This window comes from Polyodon spathula, chromosome 7, assembly GCF_017654505.1.
Source record: "Polyodon spathula isolate WHYD16114869_AA chromosome 7, ASM1765450v1, whole genome shotgun sequence".
Taxonomy (NCBI): domain Eukaryota; kingdom Metazoa; phylum Chordata; class Actinopteri; order Acipenseriformes; family Polyodontidae; genus Polyodon; species Polyodon spathula.
Genome location: NC_054540.1, coordinates 31772467 through 31788035, shown reverse-complemented (window position 1 = coordinate 31788035; position 15569 = coordinate 31772467). Strand labels below are relative to the sequence as shown.

The window sequence follows — 15569 nt, the reverse complement described above, 5'->3', positions numbered from 1 at the left end:
GTAAATAGTATTTGTCGATATACAAAGCAGCATTCCAAAACAGTTCTTTCCATACTTCAGTCTATGCCACAGTAATCTGACCGTTTCATCTTTTTAACAGTACAGTAACTATATCAGTTCCTTATTTCTGTTTTACATGTGCTTAGTGACAGCTAGCAAGTAAAAGTTCTTTTCGACTGCCTCTGGGTCTGCAGCAATAGCCCGCTCGTCTTTTCTAATTCCTGGTTTTTATATGCAACTGAATCTATTCTGTCCTGCAAAGAACTGAATTTACTATTTTAGACACATAATAAAATGTAAATTGATCATCTTCTACCTACACAGTTCAATTGTTAACAGCATGTGAAAATGACAAGACAGAAATTAATAGTGTGATACCCTCTACGATTTTAGTCTTGTCTGTCTAAAATCAATGTAAATCTAACTGTACAGTCTGACACAGCCTTGGGATTTTTCTTTTCTAAATTTACAGTCGAGTATGGTACATCTACAGTAAAATCCATGTTTTGTTTTGTTTTGTTTTTTTTTATTTTGTCGTCGCCAATGGTTTTTACCCCGGTTTTCTCCCCAATTTGGAATGCTCAGTTATTATTTTTATCCTGTTTCACCCCTGCAACCCCCCGGCGACTCGGGAAACAAAGGCTGAAACACGCGTCCTCCGAAACGTGTTCCTGCCAATCTGTAATTTTTCGCACTGCGGATCCACAGCAAAGCCACCAGACCCATAGCACCGGCAGACATTTATTTTAATTTATTGAAATTATAACACATTCATATGCAAGTTAATGTAAATTTTGAATAATAATAAATAAATAAATAAATCTTCCCAGTCAGGTAAAAATTCAGTGTGGGTGTACTGTCACTGTGTGCAGGTCTACTCATATTAGCCAGTCAGGCTTACCAAGTACTCCTCTGTCCCATAAAGCGAAACAAACTGCTCGTCATCTTCAAGCTCCCTGGCTGCTCCAAAGTCAGTCAGCTTGTAAACAGAGTGTCCGTCGTCTCCAATCATACGCATGATGTTTCCTGGCTTGATATCCCGGTGGACAATGCCATGCTCCCGCAGGTGATTCATTCCAGCCACTGGAGAAAAAAATATGGGGGAAGCCCTTACATTTCAGAACCAGTGAGCTTAAAATATAAGGTTTGTTCTAGTTTCTGGTTTGCAGTTAAAATGTGTAGGCAGGAAATGTAAATTCATATAAGTAACTTGAGATGTTAGTTTTTGTGATAATCAAGGGGAATGTCATATGACATGGAACGGCTTGAAAATCCAAGAATGCAACAAACTTTAATTGGCGGCGAGAGCTACTGGGTCTTGTGGTTTTCATTTGAAGCTCTCAGTCACTTAACTGCTCCAATTACTGGCTTAATTAGTCAAGATTAACAAGTGTTCTAGATCTTTAGCCATTGATGACATAGACACCTATAAAACCTGAGGATTTGGGGCTCTCATGAGAATGAAGGCAATATATCACGTGACCCCAATATAGTAGGCTATCTGACATCAAAGTGAAGGACCCCATCAGACTTTGCCCATACAGTATTCATTAAAACATATTTTCATATTAAAAGCATGGTGAGAAGGATCCTACTAACCAACATCTTGCAGCACAATCAAGAACTCTGCTTCTGGAAGTCCATAAGCATTTGAAGATTCTTCTAACACGGTGTACAAGCTCCCACAGGGGCAAAACTCCATCACCAGCACTTTGTGTCTTGTGTTGGACTAAAACAAGAGGACAAGAGAACAGCTTGATTTCATAAATATGTGGAAATGTAAGACTGATTTTAGGGTACCCTAGAATTAATTTTAAAAATGTATATACTATGAATTCAACTTTTTTGTTTTTTCTTCATAATTTGCCCAATTATTTTCCCCCCATTTTTACACACAATTTAGACCCCAATTTGCTTCACTAGCCCATGGCAGCACTAGAGCCACTCTCTCTGAAATGCCCAGCAAATTTGCACAGTCAGGATGCAAACCAGCGCTCTCATGACTCTATAACTCACCGTGGACACTATGCAACTCTGCCTTTAACAGGTAAGCCACATGGGGAATACCCATTTTGAGCTTTTGATGCTTTATTTGAGAAGTACCTAACCAGTCACACATATTATACAGGCCTATAGGCTTGGCACTGCTACCTAGCCCGAACCATAGACAGGGGAAACTCATCCTATCACAGTATGTATGTATTTATTTATTTATTTAAATTTAAATTGAGCAAATGTTTCTTAATATAGTACTGATCCACATGAACGACTTAAGATCAAGACTCTTTGATTGGCAACTTCCAATGTCAAATGTTAAAACAAACACACTTATTGTTCATCCTATAAATATGCATGCCACTATGTTACCTCCTCTTCCACTGCAAAGAGCTTGACAATGTTCTTGTGATTCAGCTTCTTCAGGACCTCAAACTCTCTCATTTGAACATCCAAAGGGCGAAGGAAGCTGAGGTTGTTGAATACTTTCACAGCATAAAGGTCCCCTGTTTTCTGTAAATAACAAAATATAAAATTGACTTAAAGGACTACATTTACATTTTACCAGTAAGTTTGTTGTAAGTGTCTTAAATTTTTGGTCTAATAGAGCCACACATCTTAAAAATCAGTATTCTTAATATACAATTATTTATCAGCTTTATATGGGGAACTGTTTAGATTGCCCTGTGCTTTGCCTCGGATTTCCTGGTTGCTACATTAATGCATGAATCATGGGAATACACAAAATCATTTCATATGAAAAAAAGAAAGTGGGTCAATGCTCTACCATCTATGAATGGTGCCATGCTTGGCCTTATGCAAAAGCAGGCAATAGCTTTGGCTAGCAGCAATGCATTGAGTGATGTTGTTCCACTGCCTGAGAACAATAGTTTAAAATCAGCCTAAGGTAGGTTCAAATGTAAATGTATTGTTCTGTTACTCCAGTATTGAATTTAAACATGTTCCTCTTTGTCTCCATGTCATCCAGATTCATAACGTTCCTTTTGAATCAGGAACTAAGTTCTTAAAAGAAGCTGGTAATTTGGTCTCTACAGGCTTGGGTAATGGATTCTGACGGAAAAAATGTATTACAATTCATTAGTGGAGCAACACAACTCGGAAAAAGAAAAAAATTATGTTTGAAGCTGCTTACCCTTTAAATCAGATGGATGGCTTACAGTCTGTGGTAACTTGCATACACAGTGAGACTCAGACATCTAGCGACTTACTCACTTACAAAGTTAGGTACTAACCTTGTGTCGCCCACGGAATACATTTGCCGTGGCTCCTTGTCCCAGAAGATCTGACAGGAGCCACAGATAGTTTGCTGTGCTCTGCATGTTGGCTACTCAACAAAGGTCTTCAAAAACCTACAAAATAGATAGACATTATTAGGGTAACTTCACATTTTTTATGTGACATTTAACAGAAACATTCATTATGTAAACAAACTAGAGGCCAGTACTAGTGCAAAAGTTGGGAACAATGATCTGGATTTGGATACCTTTGCAAAGGAAGATTCATACTATTTTTCATTACAACCGGACAGTTGTCAATGTAAAAATGTAAGTGTGACATATGGAAATCAAATAAGAATATCCCAAGATTCTGATACAGCACTACATACATTGTTCTAAAGAAATGTCCTAACCAAGTTTTCATAGACATGCATATGCAGGTGCCTCCACTACTACTGACAAAGATATGCAGCCTTCCTTCCTACAGTAAATACTGTACATAGCTAAGTGTAATAAATTATAGTGAAAGTACAATTATGCATAGCTAAGAAAATCGTAAAGCACAGAGGTAAACTGTGGTAAATGCATAGTATAAAGAAAGTATTGGAAAACTGCAAAATGTCAGTGCAAATTTACTGTGGTTAACTTTTATAAAAGTAAAAAGTGTACTGAAAGCGTGTAGACAAACTCTTAGTGGACTTTATTTGAAAGAATACACCAGTAGCTTATCTTTTTTTTCTACTTAAAAAGTAACAAGAACAAATTTAAGTACATACAGCTGCAGTAAATACAATGTTCCCACTATATTAAAAGAACTGATAACCAAAGCTAAATTTATCAGATTTTATTACTATTTTGTTTTGCTGAAAAAACAAACAAAAAAATCCTGACAATACATGTTTTTCAGAATGTACATTTTGTCAAATAAAAAAGAACAATACATTTAATAAAGAAATGATCGTACCATAAAACTTTACTAGAGTAAATGTCTAGTTTGCCCATGTCTTTTCCATGGTTCTCCTTTACATTTACCACAGTTGACCATGTTTTTGTATGCTTTACCACTCAATATTGCTTTGCTTTTACCATAGGTAACTTTTATATGGGTAAGTATGGTATTTATATTAAAACTTGTCACAACTTCTCATAGAATGCCCAAGCATTTTTGCAAAAGTCTGGAGGATACCTTTTGCTACTCTGAAAAGATCATTTTTTAATGCTGTTTAAACTTATTTTCATGAACCTTCTTAACTTCACCCAACAATGCTCAAATGGACTGAAGATGAACAGAGTCTGGGCTTTGAACCAAGACCTCAGATACTCCACCCCAGGGTTAAAACAATCAATCATAATTGACATATACTAACACTAAAATAATTATTGCTTAATTGCTTCTGAGTGCCACTTTACGTATGCTGCAAACTGTATACTGTAGCACTACTGTTAATGACAGAATCAAACTTTATGAGTAGTTAGTGATTCTGGGGCACTACCACTTCCTGGTAAACGTAAACTTTTTTGTTAATACTTTACTTGAACAAGTGCCAGAAGGAAAGTATGTCAGTAGGAAGTAAACTTAGGTAAGCATAGTAACTTACATGATACCGGTGCCCGCCCTGGATTCACAAACAAAAGAATACATTCTTGTAACACATTTTCACAAAATAGTGGCAAGCAGGTTTCCAAAATACTGCCTAACGTTAATGAACTAACTTAAAGCAGGTAGTTTTAGCACTGGTATTACAGAATAATAAGCACCTGTTGAAAATGATACACATTGGTAATCATCTTGGCTGCTGTGTGGAAAAATCTGTCTCTCAGTTACAATCTCTCTCAGCAACAAGATGGAAAGGAAGAACAGAGGATTCAATATTTTGGATAAAGAAAGTGACTTTCATCCTGCATTTGAGCATTATATGACCAAGATTCACTATATGTACATGGAAATATTGACTAACAGATACTGCATAATTCTCTCAGCTGTGTTACCTTCCCGACGACGAAGCCCTGCCTGAAATTGACACTGATGACACAAACAAAATACTTATTTTATTTTTCATTACATGTGTATTTATTTATTATTATTTATTATTTTTCATGCTGTGTATTTACAAAAACGCTAGTTGGTTTTTGGAGTTGGGGGTTATAGTGTGCGAGTGATTAATTAACTATGAATTACTACCTACAGAAATGAATGTACTCATGTACACACACACACGGTTTTCACTAAAGTCCCAATTTAAAGACAGTAAATTTCACTTCAGCTCTCTGGATGAAATTGTTAGCTAAGTGCATTTTTTTTTTTTTTTGGTTTTGTTTTTTAATTAAAAGTGGGAGAAAAACTATTTCAGTAAGAATAGTAGAATCTTGCCAGAACTGACAAGACACTGAATCTACTAGGTTGGATACTAATGACAGCATAAAAAATACAAGAGAAAAACAAGGGAAACACAGATCTATCTTTTCAAAGCTGGGGGACTTTGTATAAATGGATATGAATATGTGTAGGATCGCCTTCTGGTTTGCCAGAGCCGACAGCGAATGTTTTCATTTTTAAATGCTGCAATAATAGTTCTGATTGTGAAGCATCCACATTACAATTTGACAGAACAGGTGATTTATTTGCGCAATGAAGGACCTTATTTTCCCCCATTGGTGCTTGACCTTTGGAGCACTCACAAAGTCACCGCCTATGCAACTATTGTCAGTGATTAAAGGCTGGTTTCCAAACAAACTAATTATCGTTCACTTTTAGGTGCATACTACGATTATTGACATTTAGTAAATATGGTGTGAATAAAGCTCATCTCATTATTCAGCGCAGGGTGCCTTAATAAAATACATTATGATTTATTACCATGCAAATCACATATTCATCCTGATTACCATCGCGTGGCACATTAAAATGAGCATGCACCATAATATGCCCAGAATTTTGCGCAATAATGAATAAAATTGCAATACTAAATTGCAATCCCTCCCCTTCCTTGGCAATCAATAATTTGCAGGCTGATTTTGATTCCATTCAACAAGCCTTAATTAATCTAAAGCTTCTTTTAAATTCTAGTAAGGCAAAAGCTATGGTATTTTCTACTACAAGGACAAATGCTACTAAAGAATTATCTTTAGTTACTTTAGATAAAGTTATTGAGATAGTTGATAACTATAAGTATCTGGTTGGATAGTAATTTTAAGGTCCATATTGTTAGTCATACCAAAAAATTGAAATTCATGATAAGTTTCTTTTATAGACTACAATCTTGTTTTTCTGCAGTTACAAAAATAAAAGGCTAATTGCTTGTATATTCTTACCACAAATTGATTATAGGAACACAGTCTATATGTTTACATTGCCCTTAACATTAAGCAAACTGGATCCTATATATCATGCAGCCTTGAGGTATACTACAAACTCAAGTTACAGTACTCATCATTGTGTGTTTATACAGTTTGGTTGGCTGGACCTCCTTGGCTTTGTGAAGGTTGAAGCACTGGTATATTCTGTTATATAAGGCTATTCTTTGTAAATTACCTCCATATATAAATTAATACTTCATAGTCGCTTTTTGTAACTACAGTATTAGATTGCATACTTTTTTTTTTTTTTTTTTTTTTTTTTTTAATTTCACGGTTCCCAAAGTGTGTACAGAGGCTGATAAAAGCTAACTTGCCTATTTTTCTCCTTGGTCTTGGAATGATTTACAATCTAAACTTAAGTTGCAGTCCCAGATAACTTTAGTACAATTTACGAATAAGCTGCACGATTACCTGCTTGAGAGTTGTGCATGTTTTCAGTAGCTGAGTAGACTTGTTACTGTTTGTTCCTATTGATTGTTGACTGTTTCACTAACTGTTGGCTGTAAGATTATGATTTGTGTTGTATTTTTGTATTCTTTATCTCTGAACGCTAGAGTGAGGCATATTGGAGATTTAATGGGCAGTACAATAATTGCCCTTAAAAAATATTTCTGGAAACGCTGAGGTTTCAGCACAATTTAAATACCGGTGCGTAAGATAAATACAGTTTTGCTATTAAAATACTATAGTACTGTATTGGTATAAGAAAATGGTGTTTTAAAAAAGCAACTTCAGCTTCCAATCACTTAAAATATGCTGATGATAATGTAAACACCACCAAGCTACAGACAGCGAGTCCCAAACTTTAAATATGTTACTGTTGTTTATAGGTAACAACTCAACTATTATGACTATGTTGTTTTATATTTTACACAACATATTACGAGAAGGTTAATTACGGTAATTGTTTATTTATTAGTTTTAAAATATTTAGTAAAATGTGGCCTATTTTTTTTTATCTCGTTAGTATAACTGACCCTCTTTGCTAATTACATCTTCATCTTTTTTTTGGGGGGGGGGGGGGGGGGGGGGGGGGGGGGGGGGACGAGGGGGGGGGGGGGGGGGTATAAATCTCCACATTTTTGTAAAATGACTTTACACTTACTTCAAAGATGCAACGTGTTTCAGCAAAATCAAACGCCCAGTAAACTTTGCATCCCGCAGAGGAAGAACACAAACCTAAAACGTTCTTAAGTGGGACTGGAATTACAGGGAAGATGAAGGATGGTTTCGTTCTGAGTGACTATTTTAGAAGTATTATGAATGCTTATTCACCATTGCTTCACCCATTAGAAAACTGACTTTCCTGTACTTTTTTTTAACGCAAAAAAGCAAGTATATGTGTACATTTACTTTGCCCAGAGGACTACTGAGACACAGATATCAACTAGTCCTCATCATATTTAATTTGCTGCAGGCGAGCGTGTTTCTAATCCTGTATTTTTTAAGTATGGACTAACCAGTGCATTTTCCAACCTCATCAATCACCTCCTTTGATTTGTACTCTATAACCAAAATTCTGTTTTCCTTTTTAACTGTTTCCCCATACTGTCTTATCACTGCCTGCAATGAGTCTACTACAACCCAGTTTTTATCATTGTGGGCTTGTTCTGGTTCTGTACCAAACATGTGGCATTTGAATCCTACATATTTATGTATCAACATTTGTGATAATGAGATGTATACAGTATTTGCCCATCTTTGTTTATTTTTCAATGTAAGAGACTGAAACTATTTAATTAGTCATCATAGATAGGTAGTCTTGGTTATTTTTTATTTTACCCCCGATTTAGAATGACCAACAATGCTCCCTCACAGCTGCAACTCCCCACACTGCTCAGAAAAACAAAAGGCTCACTGGTCATCCTCCGATCCCACGACCAAGCCAACTTCCTCTTTTACACCCAGGAACTCAACAGCAGATGTCAGTGAGCTACAGCCTGCGCTACCCTGACTATATGGCTCACCCTACCCAACAAGCAGCTGTGCTTTAACCAAGTAAGCCACTTGGGGACCCCAGACAGGCAGTCTTTCTATAAAGTTACTTAGTCCTAAAAGAGGGAAATAATCTGAAAATGTAATTATTATATTATATCAGACAAATCTATATCTAAAGGTTATTTTTGCCCGACAAAGTAACATAAAATATCTATTTTAATTGTATGTGTGTTCTTTATTTATAGTTTTATATAAGCTCTAACAGAAAATAGCATAAAAAAAATTAATGACATGTTTATGAAGACAACTATAAATATATAATTACACCCCGATACAAAATTGAGCTCAATGTACAGTATATCCAATAAACACCAGAAAAACACTGGAAATGGTTAGTCAATTCATGTTGACTTGACCCCTTTCCCTGTGGAAAAAAAAAAAAAAAAAATAGTGCAGTTGGGAAATGTTCCTCCTTCCTGACTTGTATCTCACATTGATTCGTTCTGAATACTTTAAACCCACCCAATCTACTGAGTAGCAACACATTCCTACACTTCTATTGGAGGATTGTAAAATGCTTGCAAGATTTAAAATGAGATTACAAGAGTTTAAAATGAGATTACAAGAGTTTAAAATGAGATTACAAGAGTTTAAAATGAGATTACAAGATTACAGAAGTATTTATGCTCATGGAATTTAAAACATATTTGCAAGTTGTGGTGAAATGTAAAAAAATGCCTAAACACACAAAAAACCCAGAACAATATGCCCATGAGCATAAGGATTTTGTTTCTGAAGACAGCAAAGGAAAGAAGGTACAATTGAAGAGTGCAAGTGCTGTCGAGTTACTACACATACTGTGGCAGAAAAAAACAAACAAAAAAAAAACACAGAAGTAACCGAAAATAATAATTTCATACAGTATATAAAAAGTGAAAGACCCAAAATAAAAATAAAACAAAAAATAAGCACCAAAAAATGTAATTAATAAAAACTGAATAGAAGCCCTATATATATTTAAGAAAAAAATAGAAACTTTATCAAGTTCTATTAAATTGCAGCCAACACACATGCAGCAACATTAAGAATACTGTTTAAACTAACACAAATATAGGCAATCTCACTTTTTTTTTTAACAATACACACCAATGATTTTATGATATAGTAAGCTAGAATATGACATTTAGATTTGATCTGCCCTTACATCTATGACATTATTAATAGCTCTGCAACAGAATATGAACTATTTAATAAATGTACCTACTACACGGCCCACTAGTTTGTTTTAACTGTTGGTGTAATCTCTACTCACAGTCCCAGTTTGGTTAATGAATGCAAATATACACACAAATTATCTGGAATCAAATGTTCCAAGTCTGTTTGAGAGTAAAGCTATTTTTTTATGTTCAGTAATTCAGAATCTGAAATGACATATGTGCTTGCATGCAGGGTGCCAAAATGTATTTACTGTTTATAAATATTTGAAATTCAATTATTTGTGTGAACAAAAAGAAAGCATTGCAGGTAGAATATGGGGTATATAATATCAGATTGAACAGTTTGTAAACGGAGTAAAATGGAAATGCAAAAATGATTGTAAAATTGATATATCCAGAGCTTAAAAATGGTGTGGCACTGAAATGGTTAATGTTCACTGGGCACCACATGAAATGGAACTTTGAGAGAATTATAGAATACAAATGTGTACCAAACATTAACACAATGGCCTGTGTTTTCCACTATGGAAACTAGCAGGCGAATTACCCACTATAATCAATACAACCCTGCCATTGCTGTACAAAATTAAACCAACAAGTAAAATCAAACACCATATTACAGAAATTACCATTGAAGTTTCAGTAAACTTACCTGTAAATCCAGATGTAGTGAGCCAATAAAGTTACAATGATAAACTATGTGGCCATACACATTTCTATGTCAAAATAAATAACTCCTTGCAACAAATACAATACAAGTTTCATCAAGAACAGGCAAAACTTTCTGATTAAGCTTTACACCAATTGTATTCTTTCTCAATCAGTCCTGCAAAAGTAAGGCACCAAGACCTAAATTACGATACCTTGTCCTTACCAAGTTTCATCACAATGGGATGAAAAGTTATATCTAAAATGGAATTATGACATACACTGATAAGAACATAAGAACATGAGCCCATCTAAACTCATCCGGTTCCTAGATCACAGAACTTTGTCAAGTTGAGTCCTAAAGGATCCAAGTGTTTCTGCCTCAACAACATGATTACGTGGCCCATTCCATACACTCACCACTCTCTCTGTGAAGAAATGTCTCCTGCCCTCTGTACAAAGTCTACCTCCACTTAATTTCCAACTGTGTCCTCTGGTCCTTGTTTCTGTACTGTGCTTATGTAATGGTTTAGGTTAACTATATCAACTCCTTTTAAGATTGTAAAGACTTAATTTATGTCATCGTTCTTTGTTCCAGACCTGGCACGGCCCTGTATACACACCCCAAATTCTAAACACTTACTAGTGTTGGGTTTCTCCAGCTATGAGAACACCCCTCGGGAAGCAAGTGAAGTGTTCTCTTAGCCGAAGTGTTCTTTAAGATGGAGTTGACCACCAAACACAATATAAATACACAGATATGTATTACTTGTCAAGACGCATGTGCATCAACATATAGAATGAACAGAACAAGAGAAAAGCAACAGGCAAGTGTATGTTAAGTAACAGACAAACTAAAATTATTAAACTAACTGTCAAACTAAATTAACAAAGCACCCCTACACACATTAAAAAATGCAGCAGCAGCTCTAGATTAATTAAGAATACCTGTACAGGAGCAATATTCAAGATGGAAAACACCAAATTGCTCAGCGACTTGTGTCTGATTCAGGTTTCTTTTCAGGAGCTCAAATAAATTCCAACTTTTTGTAGAAAGAGAAACAGTGGCACATGTCGCTGTTTGTTTACATGCCCTTTTGTAGCTGTGAGGTGCACTTATCAGAATACTTGCAATCAGAATACAAAACGAGGCAATGATATGACGGTGATTATGGAAAGATTTAATAAACAAATCAGCATGCCTCAAGACACTCTCGCGATAGCAAGTCGCATTTGAAAAGTTAAAAAAAAATATTGAATTTACCTTTGATGATGCTGAGTTATCAGGTTACAAAACAGTACTGTATCAGTTGTGAACAAATCGCTAGCGGTGCCAATAAGGTGTTCTTTTAAGCAAAGCTCCTATTCCTTGAAGTGGAGCATTTACAATGGGAACGATCTGTTTCACCACAAGGGTGTTCTCTTAGGAGGTGTTCCTGTACACGGAGACTACTGTAGTAATCTTGGCTTCCTTACCTGCAGTAACATTAGGTACTGCAGTCCAGTGCTACTCAGCTCCTTACCTGTACTGTTGTCCTGTGCTACTCAGCTCCTTACCTGTACTGTAGTCCAGTGCTACTCAGTTCCTTACCTGTACAATAGTCCTGTGCTACTCCGCTCACCTGTTCTGTAGTCCTGTGCTACTCAGCTCCTTACCTGTAGTGACATTAGGTATTGTAGTCCAGTGCTACTCAGCTCCTTACCTGTACTGTAGTCCTGTGCTACTTAGCTCCTTACCTGTAGTGACATTAGGCAAAGTAGTCCAGTGCTACTCAGTGCCTTACCTGTACTGTAGTCCAGTGCTACTAAGTGCCTTACCTGCACTGACATTAGGTACTGTAGTCCAGTGCTACTTTGGGTCTGTGAAGCCACCTGTAAATGACCATTACTTGTCCTAAGCAATGTTTCATTACAACTGTCTATGAGGTTCTCTATAGTCTATAGACAAATAAGTCTCCCCCTTCAAGAAGAAACAAACATTCTGCAATTCAATGCACAATGTTACTGTAAACAGTGTTATTTTAGGACTCCTGATAAATCTGATATTCAAATGAAACTAACGCGAATACTGTACAATTTGAACAAAGTTTCAAATAATTTGTTTCAAGCTGTACTCTACCTTACACGGAGACAAGCTGGCAGTTTTTAAAATGACACAAGTACAACTGGGTCTTGCTGCTCTCTGCATGGTTGTCTTTGCACTGCCTGTGTTTTGGTGGTGACGCGAGTTGGAAACCCCCTCATCACACGTTGAGTAATGTACTAATGACAGTTAAAATACCTTTCTGCAACTTAATTTCGACGTACCCAGTCTATCTTAAACATGTTTTATTTTTAAACTTCTATAGCATACCAAACACATTTTAACATATTTACTTAATAATACATCGTCATTGAACTAAAGGAAAAAAATAATGCAAACAAAGCTGGGGTGTCCATTTCTACTAACATTATTGTAGATGTTACTATTAAAATAAATAAATGCATAAATATAAATTGCACAGTACCATACATTTCTGTACATTGTGAGTTCATGTACACAAAACATAACTGCATGCCTTGGCTAGTGACAGACTTTAGTCTGTAATTAGTACTTTTATGATCTTAGTGATTTATGATACATCTGCCCCAGTTGCACTCACTGTAAACACTAATCAAATAGAAATATATCTGAAATTTACGTAGGGTTACTTACACAGAGGTAGTGTTTCAGTAATTTTACTCTATCCTGCTACAATAATAAAAAATAAAAAAACTCTCTAGCAGCATAAAACTGGATGTTATGTATTTAAACGTGGCTTTTTTTTTTTTTTTTTTTTTTTTTTTTTTTTTTGCTTCCTGTTTTTATTTTTTTATTCTCCGGCAGAGGTTAATTCAGCTTTTAGTTAATACAAACAGTGAATTTTGACAATAATACATACACTAGAAACAATTGAACTTGCTACATCTTGTCACACATGTAACTAAAATAAAACTATTTATTCAATAATACAGCATAATTGTGTTTATTTCCTTACCCACTTCAAAGCCAAGTTTCCACTTCCTCAGTTTGACATCGTTTTGGTCACGGGGTGTAAATTGCACAATGAGAACGATAAAAGAGATGGGAGGAGCAACCCGTGTCAAGGACCAAACTATCGCGAATATAAGCGCAAATATAGATTTTTTTTTAATTTTTTTTCTTTCTTTTTTGTACATACAATATACGCTTATGATTGGACAAACGTAAAAAAGTGTATCTATACATTTATGTTTTTTCTTAAAAGTGGTCAACAGCAATATTATATCACAATAGAATGTTATGTGGTGTGTATTGTCCATGTGAACAAAAGTTACTCCAGAGTGTAAAGTTTCAAATCCTCTGTTCTTTGTAATACACTATATTACAAATACGGTACTTTGTATTGGAATAACCGCTAGAGGGCAACAAGTGCGTACATCTTGGGTCGACCTGCAGAGGAGTCTATGTTAAAAGAGGCTGTAAGTAAACATTGACTCAGCATTAAAACCTGGTTTATCGTTATTCATACGATATCACATTAAAACGTAAATCACCATGACCTATGAAGACTACATGTTTGTCTAAATTAACAATACCATCGGCTGTATGAAAACACTTGAATATATAATAATGCTAATGCTTGGAAATAGCACCATTGTATTCTTATCTATTCAGAATAGTAGTGAACAGTAACAGTAAGAAACAGTACCATTGCTCCATATTGCATGGCAATGTGGGTCTGCAATATCCATAATCATGTTCACTGGGTCCTATATTCTCCCACACAGCAGTAGTTTGTGTGGAGCCTCAGGTTGGAAAGGGAACAAGCATGATTAAGGGAACAGACCCTATTATGCACCCTGCTGCCCACTGACAACCCTGTGATATCGCTTTATTGATCAGCCACTAATTATATTAAAATGAAAATGAAAGTTTAAAAATAAAAGAAACATACATTAATGTACTGGACAGTTTCAGTTAATCATTACCGTGAACTGAACCTCTTTAAACCGTCCACATTTCGACATTGGACATCTGAGAAAGTGTTTTAAAAAAAGAAATAAACAAAAATAGTGAAGTTTGTCCACAGGGTAAAATAAATTATGCTTTTTGGCCAAAAAATCTAAACAGTTTTGCTGTGCAGACGGAACATTAAAACCCTGAATTACTTTTTTTTTTTTGCTTCCATTACTCAAAAAGCTGTAGAGAACAAACATAAACTAATGTTAACCTGCAAACAAATATTGTCCGTCAGCAGGCCTTCTTCAAACTGGACACCACCTCTTCAGCGAGTTCCGTATAATCATGGTAGCTTTGAGCACCAAGTTTATAAAAAAAAAAAAAATATATATATATATATATATATATATATATTATATATATATATATATATATATATATATATATATATAATCTAATTCCCTTCAGCTATGAGGATTACCTAGTCTGAAATTCTTATCGTTAATGTTAATGTTAATGTTAACACCCTCACATGATCAGTGACCAGCTGAAAATCACCTGCTATGTGGTAAAGCAGTGTGCGTTATAGTAACATTAGTACATATATTATCAAGGATATTAATAATTTTTATATCCTTGGTACATATCCAGAACTATTTCTGTCCAGAGTTACCCCAAAGAAGTCGCACTACTTGGAGATAACACTGGACAGGTCATTTTCTTGGCCATGGAAAGGGCAACAGATGAGAAACAGTATGTCCCCAGATCAGTGATTTGTGCCGATTCTGACAATATGGAGCAAATCTGCCTGCGGTCTTCAGGCTGGGCTGTACAGATGAAAGTTTGACCACAACGTTTGGATAGTCATTTTCACTCTTGCACAAATCATACAAAAAATGTAGGTAAACCCAAGAATAGAATAAAAATAAACTGCTCAGTAGAAAGCTAAGAACCAGGGCTTTTAAATAGTGTCTATATATTTAAAAAGTAAAATGTAGGGTTTTATTCCAACAAAATAACTTTTTTTCATTTTTTTTCATGTTCAACGACATCCAAAATACCCCCAGATTATGGTAGCCTACAAATGGTAACCAAGCTGACACCAAGTCATATACTCCCAGGTAGTGATATTCTCAAAACTTTGAAAGCTGTTCTAACAAAATTTCATCACAACTGGATAAGCGCTTCTCTATGTAAAATGTACATGTGGGCACA

At 35.4% G+C, this 15569-nt stretch overlaps 1 protein-coding gene across 1 annotated transcript in view; it reads right to left on the bottom strand.

The window, feature by feature from the left end:
• The window catches only part of tbk1 (TANK-binding kinase 1), a 46601-nt gene extending 33129 nt beyond the window's left edge, over positions 1-13472 (bottom strand). Inside the window, exons 1-5 of the mRNA XM_041255291.1 lie at positions 13411-13472; positions 3249-3365; positions 2368-2508; positions 1600-1729; positions 902-1083 (exon numbers count right to left, since the gene is read on the bottom strand). Of these exons, the coding sequence (XP_041111225.1) occupies positions 902-1083; positions 1600-1729; positions 2368-2508; positions 3249-3335 (540 nt within the window). The 5' untranslated portion in view covers positions 3336-3365; positions 13411-13472. The remainder of the gene's footprint in view (positions 1-901; positions 1084-1599; positions 1730-2367; positions 2509-3248; positions 3366-13410) is intronic.
• Positions 13473-15569: the final 2097 nt, after the last annotated feature.